The 12,393-nt window shown below is 52.5% G+C and overlaps 3 protein-coding genes across 3 annotated transcripts; 1 reads left to right on the forward strand and 2 right to left on the reverse strand.

The window, feature by feature from the left end:
- Positions 1 to 216: 216 nt before the first annotated feature.
- CTRU02_205429 (thermoresistant gluconokinase) lies at positions 217 to 1,003 on the reverse strand (the record flags this gene model as incomplete). Its single annotated transcript, XM_036722726.1, has 2 exons — positions 217 to 666; positions 728 to 1,003. 2 exons carry the CDS (start codon positions 1,001 to 1,003, stop codon positions 217 to 219), a joined length of 726 nt encoding a protein of 241 aa, XP_036585623.1.
- Positions 1,004 to 7,630: 6,627 nt separating this feature from the next.
- Positions 7,631 to 10,196, forward strand: CTRU02_205430 (peptidase family M49; the record flags this gene model as incomplete). The annotated part of the gene is made up of 6 exons (XM_036722727.1): positions 7,631 to 7,902; positions 7,997 to 9,222; positions 9,269 to 9,467; positions 9,518 to 9,710; positions 9,765 to 9,876; positions 9,928 to 10,196. The coding sequence occupies 6 exons, from the start codon at positions 7,631 to 7,633 to the stop codon at positions 10,194 to 10,196; spliced, it is 2,271 nt and encodes a 756-aa protein (XP_036585624.1).
- Positions 10,197 to 10,810: 614 nt separating this feature from the next.
- On the reverse strand, positions 10,811 to 11,835 carry CTRU02_205431 (60S ribosomal protein eL6; the record flags this gene model as incomplete). Its single annotated transcript, XM_036722728.1, has 3 exons — positions 10,811 to 10,963; positions 11,044 to 11,379; positions 11,716 to 11,835. 3 exons carry the CDS (start codon positions 11,833 to 11,835, stop codon positions 10,811 to 10,813), a joined length of 609 nt encoding a protein of 202 aa, XP_036585625.1.
- Between the last annotated feature and the right edge of the window lie 558 nt (positions 11,836 to 12,393).

Genomic DNA, 12,393 nt, shown 5'->3' on the forward strand with positions numbered 1-12,393 from the left:
TCCTTCCGCAACTGAACCCCACTGCTGCCCCCCTACATCGCGTATGCAAACTGACTCTATTGGAGCCAGCGGTTTTTGTAAACCTGATCCCAATGCTTGCGCCGTGTGAATATTCCCAAGTCAACGCTCATAATTCTATGCCCTTGAACCCCGCAATCCCGTAGGAAGATGTGTCGCAAAACCCAACAAAATGCACCGTTTACTGAGCGAGTGAGCTTACTGCTTGCGCTCCTCCTCCATCATGGCTGTGACCCTAGCCAAGGCTTCGCGCTTGACTTCCTCAAGGCTCCGGCTGACGTCGACGCTGATGACGTCCGTCTCGTCGGCCATTGGCGGCTCGAGGGACTGGAACTGGCTGCGAACCATGTTGGCGCCCATGTAGTGGTTTGTAGAAGCGCTGCGGGCCTGCACACGTTGCAGAAGGACGTGTTCGGGTGCGGACAAGTAGATGAAGTGAATCAGGATGGAGCGATCGTAGTACCCGGCGACGCGGATGACGTCTCTGTACTTGCGCTTCAGCGCGGAGCAGGTCAGGACGACACCGTCAGAACCTGCAGCCAACTGGTGACGAGACTCCTCGCGCAGGGCAACGAGCCAGTCCCATCGGTCGGCGTCAGTTAGGGGGATGCCGTTGGCCATTTTGTCGATGTTTGCTTTAGGGTGGAACTTTTTGTACGAGTCAGACAAAAATTTCGCGGTAGACAAGGACAAACACAACAACACTTACACTGTCTCCCTCAATGTAGGGAAGCTCAAGGCATTGGGCCAAGTATTCAGCAACCGTCGTCTTTCCGCAGCCAGCCGGGCCAGTAACTAGCCAAATATGGTGGTACTTGGTGTTGAGCGATCCGTTGACGTGGGCAGCGCCGTTGGCAGAAGTCGGAACATTGGGAACTATGGGCTGAGTCTTGGAGGCAACAGCTTGTTGAATGCCATTTGTAAGGCTTGAAGGTGACTTGGGCGGCTGTCCGTTGACAGGCATTGGGGAGTCGTAAGAGAGCATCGTTCGGTAAGTATAAGGGAAGATTTTGGCTCTCAGTTGTTGGTATTTTCGAAAGGTCAGGCTATGACGCTATCGTATCGAAGGGTTGACTAAGAGGACGGATGCAAGCCAACAATACAGAAGACGACGATGATGTTTGGGGAATATAAAGATATAGAAAATTCGAGTGATAGAGTAGCAGATCTGGAAATTTCTATTTTCAGCGCAAAGACATCTCCGAAATCAGATCGAGAACTAAGTGACGGGATGAAGGCGCAGGGCGTTGTCTTATACTTTCCAAGTGAGCATGGCAGGGACTGCTCTGGGGGATCGATGAGGTAAAAAATTCCAATGGGGGACACAAGGGGGTGCTTGACAGCAGCTAAAACACCTGGAGCGTTCAGCAGGTTCCAGTACCTGATGTTCACCTCAGTGGACTTCACTCGGGCCAGGGTACGGCTGGTGAGCAAGGGGCGTGTCACTGACCCGGCTCCCAAGCAGTGGCGCCGCAATAGTCATGTTGCCCAATGACCAGCACTAATGACCCCAGCGGGGAGAAATCCGTACTCCGCAAATTGACTGGGGAGGCGTGAGCTTCTCCATTTCCGGAGGGGTGCGCTCAGAATCATCGTGTGTGCGTGCGCCAGTATACCCTTACTATGGCATTGTTTCCAAGTACGTAGACTACGTACAGGCTCTCTCCACGGGGACCGAAGTTGCTAAGGGGTTGTCGCATCTGGGGGTTGGCAAGCGCGGGATGAAATGGGAAGGCATTGCGGCGGCCTCTGGAAGGGAGCTCGTTCAGATGGATAGAAACATTTTGGTGTCCTTGGTGGCAGGCTATCCCGCACTGCCAGTGGTTTTGGGAATCGTTCCCAAGACCTTGCTTCAAACCCTCAGAGTAGTGGTTTTTGAGACTGGAATGTCCAGTGCAATTGATTGTTGGGATGCTCTTTTCTTTTTCGTGCCGAAATGGAGGACTGGAGAAGTAGACTGGAGACAGACCACACCTGTGGGCAAAGCAATCCTGTCATCAAAAGGCCCAAGTACCGTAACGGCGGTCCAACAAGGGAGATCAGCAATGACAGTTGTCGAGGAAGGGCGAAATGGCTGCGTCTATTGCCGAGTACCCTGTGGCCGACGACTTGGTGTGCCGGTCGCATGCGCTGCGCGGTGCGTGCGTGTGCATGCGGGATCTCAGAGTTTCGAAGGCGCCGGGAGGATGGTCCAGAGGGTTTGGCTGTACCAGGAAAAGCGATGTTCCAGGGCCCTACATAGTATGAGTTGTGGTCGGGCGAGGGGTTAGAGGGGTGTGCCGTTAATTGTCAGCGACGGCGAACGCGATGATGCCGACAGGACCTGTGTCGCGGGCCCGGGGAGGGCGGAGAACGGGGCTCGGTCAAGGAAAATGGAAAAGTTTGGTTGGTCAAAGGCAAAAGGCATGACGATGCTAAGGATGAAAAGGGTCAAGAAACCAAAATGGCGGGGAGGCAGAAATGGATGGACCTGGCTGGTACAACTTTACGGCCAGGTGGAGGAGGGGTGTTGTTGTCAGGATGTGGAGGATGTAGCGTGGGGGGCATATTTTTCTAGAACAGACACTAGGAGATAATTTCCTGAACTGGGCAGGGGCTACAGACTGGAGCAAGGTCAGTCGACACGAAGAAAAAAACTCGGCCGTTGGGCAATTTCTCGGTGGGGGAAAAGTGTCCGATGGCGGGCTACGAAAGCGGGAAATGCCTTGACGGTGAATGCGGACGTCAATAAGGGACGGAGGAAGAAGAGGATGAAGAGGAGGAGGAGGAGGAGGAGCCCAACAGTTTCCCAAGCAAGCAGGAGAATCCAGGCACAGAATCATGGACGGCGGACAACCGGAGGCGAAAATTTGGTGAAAACTGGACATGCGCGTATACTGTCCTGTGGGTTAGTTGTGTGGCGGGCCGAAAGGGAGCAAATAGCTTGGGGGGACGGGGCGGGAACGACTCCAACGCTTGTCTGTCAGGAGACGACTGAGAAGCTGCGTATGGGAAATGGCTTGTCCGGTTCTCGTCCGGTCAAACTACGGGGGCTTGCTTTGCTGAGCTGCGCAGGACAAGCAAGGTCACGAGGGACTCATTTTGGCTGTGGAAAGTGCAAAGCAAGCGCTTTCGGTCAAGCCCCGAGGAGCTATAATTACATCATAAGGAAGGAATGAGGATGGGTCACGATGAGTACCAAGTAGAATGTACTACACGTAGAAGTGCTTGCACTTGCTTCTCGGGCTCCATGGCTCCTCCCGTGTCTAATCCCGAAATCAAACAGGAGCAGGCCGGACACCTGCGTGGTTTCCCCGGGGGGCACCTGCAGTGAAAGGTGGGAATGAAATGGAGGACAAAAATCCGTAAATCCGTCTTAGCCGGGCTCTACTGCCAAAGAAACCGCCCTCAAATTCCTACCCTACCATCCCAGTAGGCTAGTAGCTATTAAGATTTCGCAGCCAACGTTACCTTATCGCAAGCCGGCACTACTAGTAGACGTTGTGGATGGTGTTTCATTTAATCAAATGAACCAAAACATAGGTTTAACAACTTCGTAAAGTGGAAAGCTCACCGCATCCTTCTGTCAACTGGTACCTAACACGTCGAGGCTAACCATTAGTGCTACCCCCAAGCATTCCCCAGGCGTCCTGAAGACCACAAACCCTCGCGAATTGGTCACGAGTCTGTCCACACAAATATGTACGGCCAGCGGGGGGGCCATGGCTGCCACCCAAGAAGGGTGCCCACCAGAAAGACTATACCGTCCATTCAACATTGGATGCGAGAGCGCGCCGCGTTGCGTCTGCTCCATATAGTCTTCCTGCTGCATCTCAGCCTAGCGGTCTCGTCACTGCATCAGCATCCACGTCAATTTTCTGCGTAGTCCAGCAAGGTTATCGTACAGTAGTGCTCTGGGCCTCTGTTGGCGTCCTCACGTTGTGCCCTGTCTTTCGGTTCGGCTGGGGTTCCGGGTGGGACCCGACGCTGGCCCGGGACTTGCTGCAGCAATCCCACCACCTGGGTAGAAATTGTGGTTTTAGCAGAGTCCGTTCATCACAGTGACTTCATTCCAGCCATTCGGATCGCGCCCCTAATTTTGAGACTTTTACTCTGCTCCTCCTGTCACCCACATTGGTCGTCTTCATCCACCTTCATACCAGATAAACAGGCCTCCCCTCCGCAAGACTCCGCTAGATCCCAGTCCCTGTCTTACTGCAGGCAATTCGCGCTGTTGCTTGCTGAGTTCGCCATCTCTGCACTCATCTTTTGCCTTTTCCTTCGCTCCCCCCCTCTTCTGTCCTGCGCCTTCGACTGCCTTCTCCAAGTGGATCAAGCCACTCCAGATCACTCCCCGCCAAGTACCCAACGAACCCAGCCCAACGGTCAGGGGAGAAGACACGCGAGCGGACAAGGATAGGGTCCTTTCGCTTTGCTTCTGGCATGTCCACTAACGTAGCTTTCAGTACGGATACCTGGTACAGATACGGACTGCTTCTATTTGAATTGACCCGTCAGTCTCTCACCGCTCTCGTGAAGAAGCAGCTGACTTGCTTTCTTAGTGGGTCGTTCACTTATTAAGATTGCGTACATAGTGTTTGCCAAATGATCGGTATTGATTATCTCCATCGATTGTCGGCTCGGCTTTGAAATCCTCACGCATCGTGATAGACAACGTTGCGGACGCACCACTGGAGTGTCGCAGCATACCCTCCCCACAGACTGCAAAAAGCCTCGCCGTCCAAGCCCTTGCGTGGGCCATCCGGGCGTACATAGTACTACGTGGTAGGTTTCGTAACATTGCCCTGCCTCTCCTAGTAAAGCATGGACAGAGCGTGGCCTTGGCCATGCTGGCGACCGACGTGCCTCGTTGTGCTTAGCATTGGCTTTCTGATCTTGAAAGTGGGCTGGTTGATGTGACAGGTCCAAATTGGCCCTCCTCATTTGCAGTCTGAATTCGCGAGTGATGACTGTTAGAACTCAGAAGGGCGACATGTCATTTCAAATTTTCTAGGTCCTGACAACTCCCATGCTAGCGACTCAACCCGCGCATTAATCCTTGACCGTTCCTGGCCTGTCTAACGCTTAACGGCCACCAGGCAGGCAGCATATCATGCCAGACATTACCATCCTCATTAACCCCCTACGCCTGTTTATACGTAAGGCTCAGATGCGGCAGGCCACATGTGGGACACAGTATGTCCCTGGCGAATACCTTGCTCGTTGGGGACGAGAGAGGCAGATGCAGAGCAAGGCCCAAGATGAAACCTCACATTGTGTAGAACTAAGCCCCAAATGCACGGCGGATGTTCCCCGGCGCCCCTACAGTCTAAACAACCCCAGTCACCGAATTCAGTTTCGAGGGCGCTTAACCGTTACGCCTGGCTAATGGTCCGAACTCTCGGAACCTCCGGGATCTTTCACTGCTTCCCCGGTCAAGAATTCGGCGTAACTCGAAAGTGCCCGCAGCATATGTCGGCTCCTCTTCCCGGCCGATTCGATCTATTAAACAACAGATGTGTTCACACCATGCCATGCTATCGCAAGTTTAATGTATTACCCTAGGGCAGAAATGACGAAACGTTTTGCACAGCATGCTTGACAAATTATCTGACCAATGTTCCGCCACCAGCGGTATCTGGCGCAGACTTGTTTCTTTTCCCGCCCCTCCTTGTTGACGCGGGGTGATTCTTCAAAAACGACTATCCATTGAACACTATAATAATGATACAAACTTTGAGGAGGTTTGATGTAGCCTTTGAGAAAAAAAAGACACATAAGTTGGTTGCCTGTCGAAGCACATGCATTGTAACTTGATGGCGTCCCATATACTTCTGCATACCACCATTTTCCAGGTCATGAGACCAGACTACCGCATATGTAAATGGCCCTGTGGCCCATCGAATTCCGCTACGAGCGATCGCAAGCCAAGTTCAGAGAGTTTGTAGGCGGCATTTTTTGCCAACTTGATGACAGCCAGTCAAAACCGCGCACATTGCCTCTCGCCGCTCGCCTGCTTCCCAAGAGCATAAACCTTACACCGAGGACAAGATACGTAGTAGATTCGTACGATTCGGGCGAGCGGCAGGGATGCTGGCGATCCGTGTCAGATATCATCCGTCTGGACCTGGTTTTAGACCAGCTGCAAGCAAGCCTCCCTAGGGCATTCTGCAACAGGCGCAGTGCGCGTCGGGCCCGCGAAATATCCCATTGGCTCTGGAGCCATGCATGCAAGGATAACTGAGAGGCACGGTCTGCGAGATGCACGCCGGACCCTCTCGGTGAGCAGGACGGCTTCAAGAACGGCATCATATGTATACATCGTCTCGCCTGACATAGACCGAGGCGCCTTGCCTCATTAATGCGCCTGCCCAAACTCGGCGAACAGCGCAGGTAGTTCATAAGCATCTGTCATTCTAGAGATGGTTTGCCGGCTTAGGAGCGCCTCAGAAGAAACCGCGCGGCGTCCCGTTTCAGTCACTTTACAGTCCCTAGCTTGTTCATGGGTGGAGTATTGGAGCTTCGGTGAGGAGGCGCTGAGCTTGGAACGGAATCACGAGCCAGCTCACCATCTGATCTCATATATGATAGACACTTGTCCATAGTTTCTCCTCGAATGATCTTCATGGACAGGGCTAGCGGTTACAAGTTTCCCCGTGGCATGACAGTGTCTGATGTGCAGAAAAAGCTGTCTTGGAGACTGTCTATCCTCATTGAACTTGTCACGGAGGTTTCGCTGACAAGTCGAAAGGATGGTTCGGACTTCAACTCTAATGAGACGACATGACTGAGTTGGACCCCCCACCAAAGTGCCCCCACGCAAGAACACCATGGTCGGGGGACAGTGTGACTCAGCCAGACTTCATACTGCCTGTTTGGGTAGCGAACATTCGTATGGGAATGGCTTCAGTTTTGTCATTACACTTTTTTCTCGCTTCAGCGTGCCCCTCCTTCTTATTCTGCACAAGTCAGGTCCATTCCATTTCCAAAGGTTCCCAAAAGTGCCTGCCCCTCATTCCGGCCGAAGCTCACTGGCTCTCACCCGATTCCGTTTACAGAGTGTTGTTAGTGCGGTACTTCTCCGCAGTAACAAGCCCGCGGAAAGTAGGTAGAATCGTCCCGAACCAGCACTTGTGTAATGCCTCAAGAGGAAAACAAAATGATCAAGATGAAGGGAATAAGCTTGAAAGGCGATAGGAAAACCAGACTTACTGTATGGAGAAAGCCAAGAGAAAGTTTGGTGCTAGAAGTCATTGAGGGTCGCGGCTCGTTGTGTACTTGCATGCCAAGCCTTTAAGATTGAATGCTGGAAAATCAACAAATGGCACATATCAAGGATAAGAAATGCCCAGAAAAAGCAAACATTTCTCCAACCCGAATCAAATTTCTCTGCACACTACAATTTTTCTCAAAATCCGACAACTTCGACGTGTGCCTCAGTTATAAGAGCTAGTGCCACGAGTTCCCCGCTGGTAGCACTCTAACAAACTTCTAGAGGGTCTAGTGTACGTTTTGGGCAGGTGGTCGGCTTGCTGGTAACTTCCCCGCGGCGGCGTTGGCGTAAGTCGTCTGTTTCTCAATTCAGTGGCCACATGTGAGCCAATGACCAGCTGCGGCACCATCTCGACTCCTCATGCGGGTTTCATCCATTACCGCCCTCCAAAGGCTGACCTCTTTGCGAGCTGCTTCTCCATTCCTTCATAACTCTCTTAGGACCGTCAAACCCAAAACTCACATCCCCTTTTCTCTCACCAAACCCTGCCGGCAGAGATTTTCTACAATGAACGCGCAGGAACTTACTCACTACCTCGCTGACGCGCCACCGAGCGTTGTCAGGCTTGAGATCGAGAAGCACTTTGAACCTCTCACCGACAAGCAGAAGCGTTATGCTCATTTCATCAGCAAGTAAGGATATCACCCAGCATCATAAGTCATGCAACCCATCTGCATTGGGGTGTGCCAAGCTTCAATGGTCCGGGGAACTAAACTGTCATCTCAGAGCCTCATTTGCTGGTACCCGCATCGTCCTCAGACAAATCTCACCAGAGTCAGAGCCCATCTATGACTTCATTCTTGCTCTTCACAAGGCTAGCGGTGGCGACTGGAACGCCCTCGCCAAGAAGGCTGGTGTTGACGACACTCAGTTAACCTACTTCCTTGAGTATGCCGCTCAGTTCCTTGGAAACAATGGCAACTACAAGAGCTTCGGTGATTCCAAGTTCATTCCCAGAGCTGATGAGAAAACTTTTGCCGCTCTCGCCGCCACGTCCCCCGAGGCTGAGCGTTTCTACAAGGCCACCAACGGTGGCATCTTCAGTGCCGATAAGCCTGGCCTGATGCACCTTGGCTACCCTGACAAGGGTCACCTGACCACTTACTACCCCGACTCGCCTCACATCACTCAGGCTGAGATCGATGCTGTTTCCGGCTGGATGGAGAAGAAGGGTCTTCTGCCAGAGAACACCAGACTCCGCAAGACCCAGGACGGCAAATTCGAGATGCTCATTGCCTCGGCTGTGACCAGTGTCCCCGAGCAGGGAGGCGACATCGGAAAGGAGACTGAGTTCCAGATTGAGGACGGCCCCCTTAAGGGCAAGACGATCAAGCTGGTATATGGCGACCACGCTGCGGAGATGAAGGCTGCCGCCGAGTACATCAAGAGAGCAGGCGAGAACAGCGATAACGAGACTCAAGTAAAGATGCACGAGGCCTACGCCAAGTCATTCACCACTGGCTCTCTGGAGGCATTCAAGGACAGCCAAAGGTACTGGATCAGAGACAAGGGCCCTATGGTAGAAAGCGACCTTGGCTTTGTCGAGACCTACAGGGATCCCGCTGGTATCCGTGGCGAATGGGAAGGCTTTGCCTCTGTTGTCAACCTCGAGCGTACCCGTGCCTTTGGCGAGCTCGTGTCCTCTGCGCCTAAGCTGATCCCTCTCCTTCCTTGGGGCAAGGAGTTTGAGAAGGACAAGTTCCTCTCTCCCGACTTCACGTCCCTTGAGGTTTTGACTTTTGCCGGCTCGGGCATTCCTGCTGGAATCAACATTCCCAACTACGACGATATTCGCCAGACAGAGGGCTTCAAGAACGTTTCCCTTGGCAATGTTCTCAGTGCCAAGGCACCGAATGAGAAGATTCCCTTCATCTCAGAAGCTGATCTGGAGCTGTACCAGAAGTACAGGGACCCCGCTTTCGAGGTCCAGGTTGGCCTCCACGAACTGACCGGTGCGTTTTTCGAGCACAAAAATTGTTTCGTCGCTAATTAGAACAGGCCACGGCTGCGGTAAGCTTCTGCAGGAGACGTCTCCTGGAACCTACAACTTCGATGAGAAGAACCCCCCTGTTAGCCCCTTGACCAACAAGCCCATTACGACGTGGTACAAGCCCGGCCAGACTTGGGGCTCAGTATTCGGCAGCATTGCTGCTTCTTATGAAGAGTGCCGTGCTGAGCTTGTGGCCATGTACTTGGGGTAAGATAAGCTGTGTCACTTCGCATTTCCGTCTGGCTGACCACTTGTAGCTGCGAATTTCCTGTTCTTAAGATCTTCGGCTTCGGCGATGGAAGCACGGATATCAACAACGAGGCTGGTAACGTCCTGTACGCCGCGTACCTACAAATGGCCCGCGCTGGTTTGGTATCCCTGGAGATGTGGGATCCTAAGAGCCAGAAATGGGGTCAGGCACACTCCCAGGCCCGCTACTCCATTCTCCAGGTCAGTATTTAAGTCATTGTTATATGAGAGTAATTATTTGCTAACTATCTCCAGTGCTTCTTGCAAGCTGGCGATGATTTCTGCAAGCTTGAGTACAAGAACGACGATCTGTCTGACTTGGAGATCAAGCTTGATCGCTCAAAGATTCTGACCACTGGCCGTGAGGGTACGTTCTTCCGCATCGACTCACCACTGCAGATGCTAATTCAAGCCACAGCTGTTGGTAAGTACCTCCAGAAGCTTCATGTCTACAAGTCTACCGCCGACGTCGAGAACGGCATCGCCTTCTACAAGGATATGACAAATGTCGATATGGATTTCTGGGGCACCAAGGTCAGGAACGTTGTCCTGAAGAACAAACAGCCCCGCAAGGTCTTCGTCCAGGCCAATACGTACCTGGATGAGGCTACAGGCAAGGTTGACATTAAGCACTACGAGGCGTCTCCGGCTGGCATAATCCAGAGCTGGGCCGACCGTGAGTTGTGACTTACCTCAGCAGAACCGAAAAAGACAGCGCCTAGGCTATGAACAGGAGGGTTCTCGGCAAGTCGGCCTTCACCTATTTTAGAAAAGGACTGTAGGCGTGACATCACGTTGTAATAAAAGTTTAATACCATGCCACCGAAACGGGGCTAGAACATTGAATCGAGAGCCTAAACTCGGAGTCCTGTCTACCATACACACCTTGGCCTAGAAAAGAAAAGCCGTGATCAAGTATGGACATGTCCCGTACAAGCCATGCCTCTGCGATTCGTAGCCTCATGCCCCATTTCAGTCATGATATCTTATAAAGAGAATCACAAGCCCATTGGTGTTATGTTCTGTTCGCCATGTGATTTCTTTTTTGGCTTCCCTCGGCGTTGTGTTGTGTGGACCAGATTTTATCTTTCTTTGTGTTGGATTTGAAGAACCTCATTACAGACGCCAAATGTGACCGATGCCGTCGACTTCCAAATGCAATTGGCAAAACCAGCCCAGCCCGTAGCCATAAGTTCTTCGTCGTCTACAACAACATCAACCCGAATGATTTTCCCCCCAGTTTTGCACAGCCGCCGCGCCACGCGCAACAACAACAAACACTACCGACAACCCTGGATTGTTTACCAGGTCATCTCGTGAGGCTTGTCACCCTTGCGCAGGCTGAAGGAACTCGCCAGGTAAGAGGCGAGCAGGTCAACCTTCTTGATGCTGGCAATGAGAGCCTTGTCAACGGCCTTCTGGTCAGCCGCACGGCTGCTGTTGACCTCCTTCTTCTGTAAAAAGAACACATCCGGTCAGTTTTCCGTCTTCATATCCATCATGCGTATTTAAATCGTCCTTGGGGAGAACGTACCTGGGGCTTCTCTCCCTGCTTGAAGAAGGCCTCCTCACCAGCCTTCTGCTTGGCCTTGTCGGCAGTGAAGTACTTGGGTTGCGAGATCTCCTCAATCTTCTTCTGGTCGAGACCAGAGACGTCGACCTTGTAGGATGTGGCAATGACGTAGCGGGAGTTGACGCGGCGAAGGGGAACGCCGTTGATCTTGAAGGGGCCGGTAACGAGAAGGACACCCTGGTCGAGGGTCTTCAGGAGAACGACGCGCTTGCCGCGGAAGCGACCGGCGAGGAGGATCAGGATGGTGCCGGGCACGAGAGACTGGCGGGGAGCCCAGGGGCGGACGGCCTTGCGGACCTGTTTGTGACATTTTCGTCAGCATGCTGTTCTTGCCATAATTTTGACATGTGCGGGTCAGCCAGTTGTGTCGTCCCGGGTCACGAGCGGTGTTCCTCCTTAAACGTCTTGCGCTTGTCGAGTTTTCCATTGCGCCTCTCCGTTTTGTGCGTTTGATATACTCTTTCGTGGCTTTCGGGTTGGTGGCTTTCAGGCTGTCGAAGTATGCCAAGTTGCGATTTGCGGATTCCCATATAATAAACACTGCTCGTGACCCTGTCCGATATTCTCGATCCTCCGATGACCATTCGACGCCCGCACATAATTTCAACGCAATTCTCTCGCTGTAAAACTCACCTTCTTGGCCTCGGGCTCATCGTCGGCGTTGTACCACTTCTGCGCCTTCTGGGAGTGGGCGGGGACGACCCGAGTGGACGAGCCGAACTTCTTGGTCGTGGATTCCGTCTTCGCCGACATGATTGCTTTCGGTCCTCGTTGAGGCGGCTGCTGGTGGTTAGCGGGAATAGGGAAACGAAAAAGAAGTTAAAAGTGGTTGATTCGCGTTCAGAGGAAGCGAGGGCTTGATGCAACAGATTGAGAATTGTTGTGTAGGGCCACTACGCGAGTTGTGGGTGGTCGAGGGTAGCGCTATGCCCTATCGAGCTAGAATTCTGCCAGGTGGGGAGGCGGTCAGTCACACCTTCCCAAAACTTTTTTTCCGTTTTTTTATTTTTTCATCCTCCCAGAGACTGTATCGGGGAAATGGACATCCGAGTTTCCGGGGGCCAGAACCGCCCCACCAGTAAGTTATGGAACCAAGAAGTCACCGCTGTCGGCATACGAAGACCCAAAAGACCAAGGTGGACCACGTGGTGATAAGATAAAGCTTCCATAGAATCCGACCCTGGCTTCGCCGAAAGTGCGAGAAAGTGCCTGTGAAATCTGCCTTCTTCGTGAAGTGACATCACAACAGTGGTTGACTCGGGGTATTTAGCATTGTTGTTTCTCATCACTTTTATATCCCGTTGAATTGTT

This window comes from Colletotrichum truncatum, assembly GCF_014235925.2.
Source record: "Colletotrichum truncatum strain CMES1059 chromosome Unknown Contig_0003, whole genome shotgun sequence".
NCBI classification, from domain to species: Eukaryota; Fungi; Ascomycota; class Sordariomycetes; order Glomerellales; family Glomerellaceae; genus Colletotrichum; species Colletotrichum truncatum.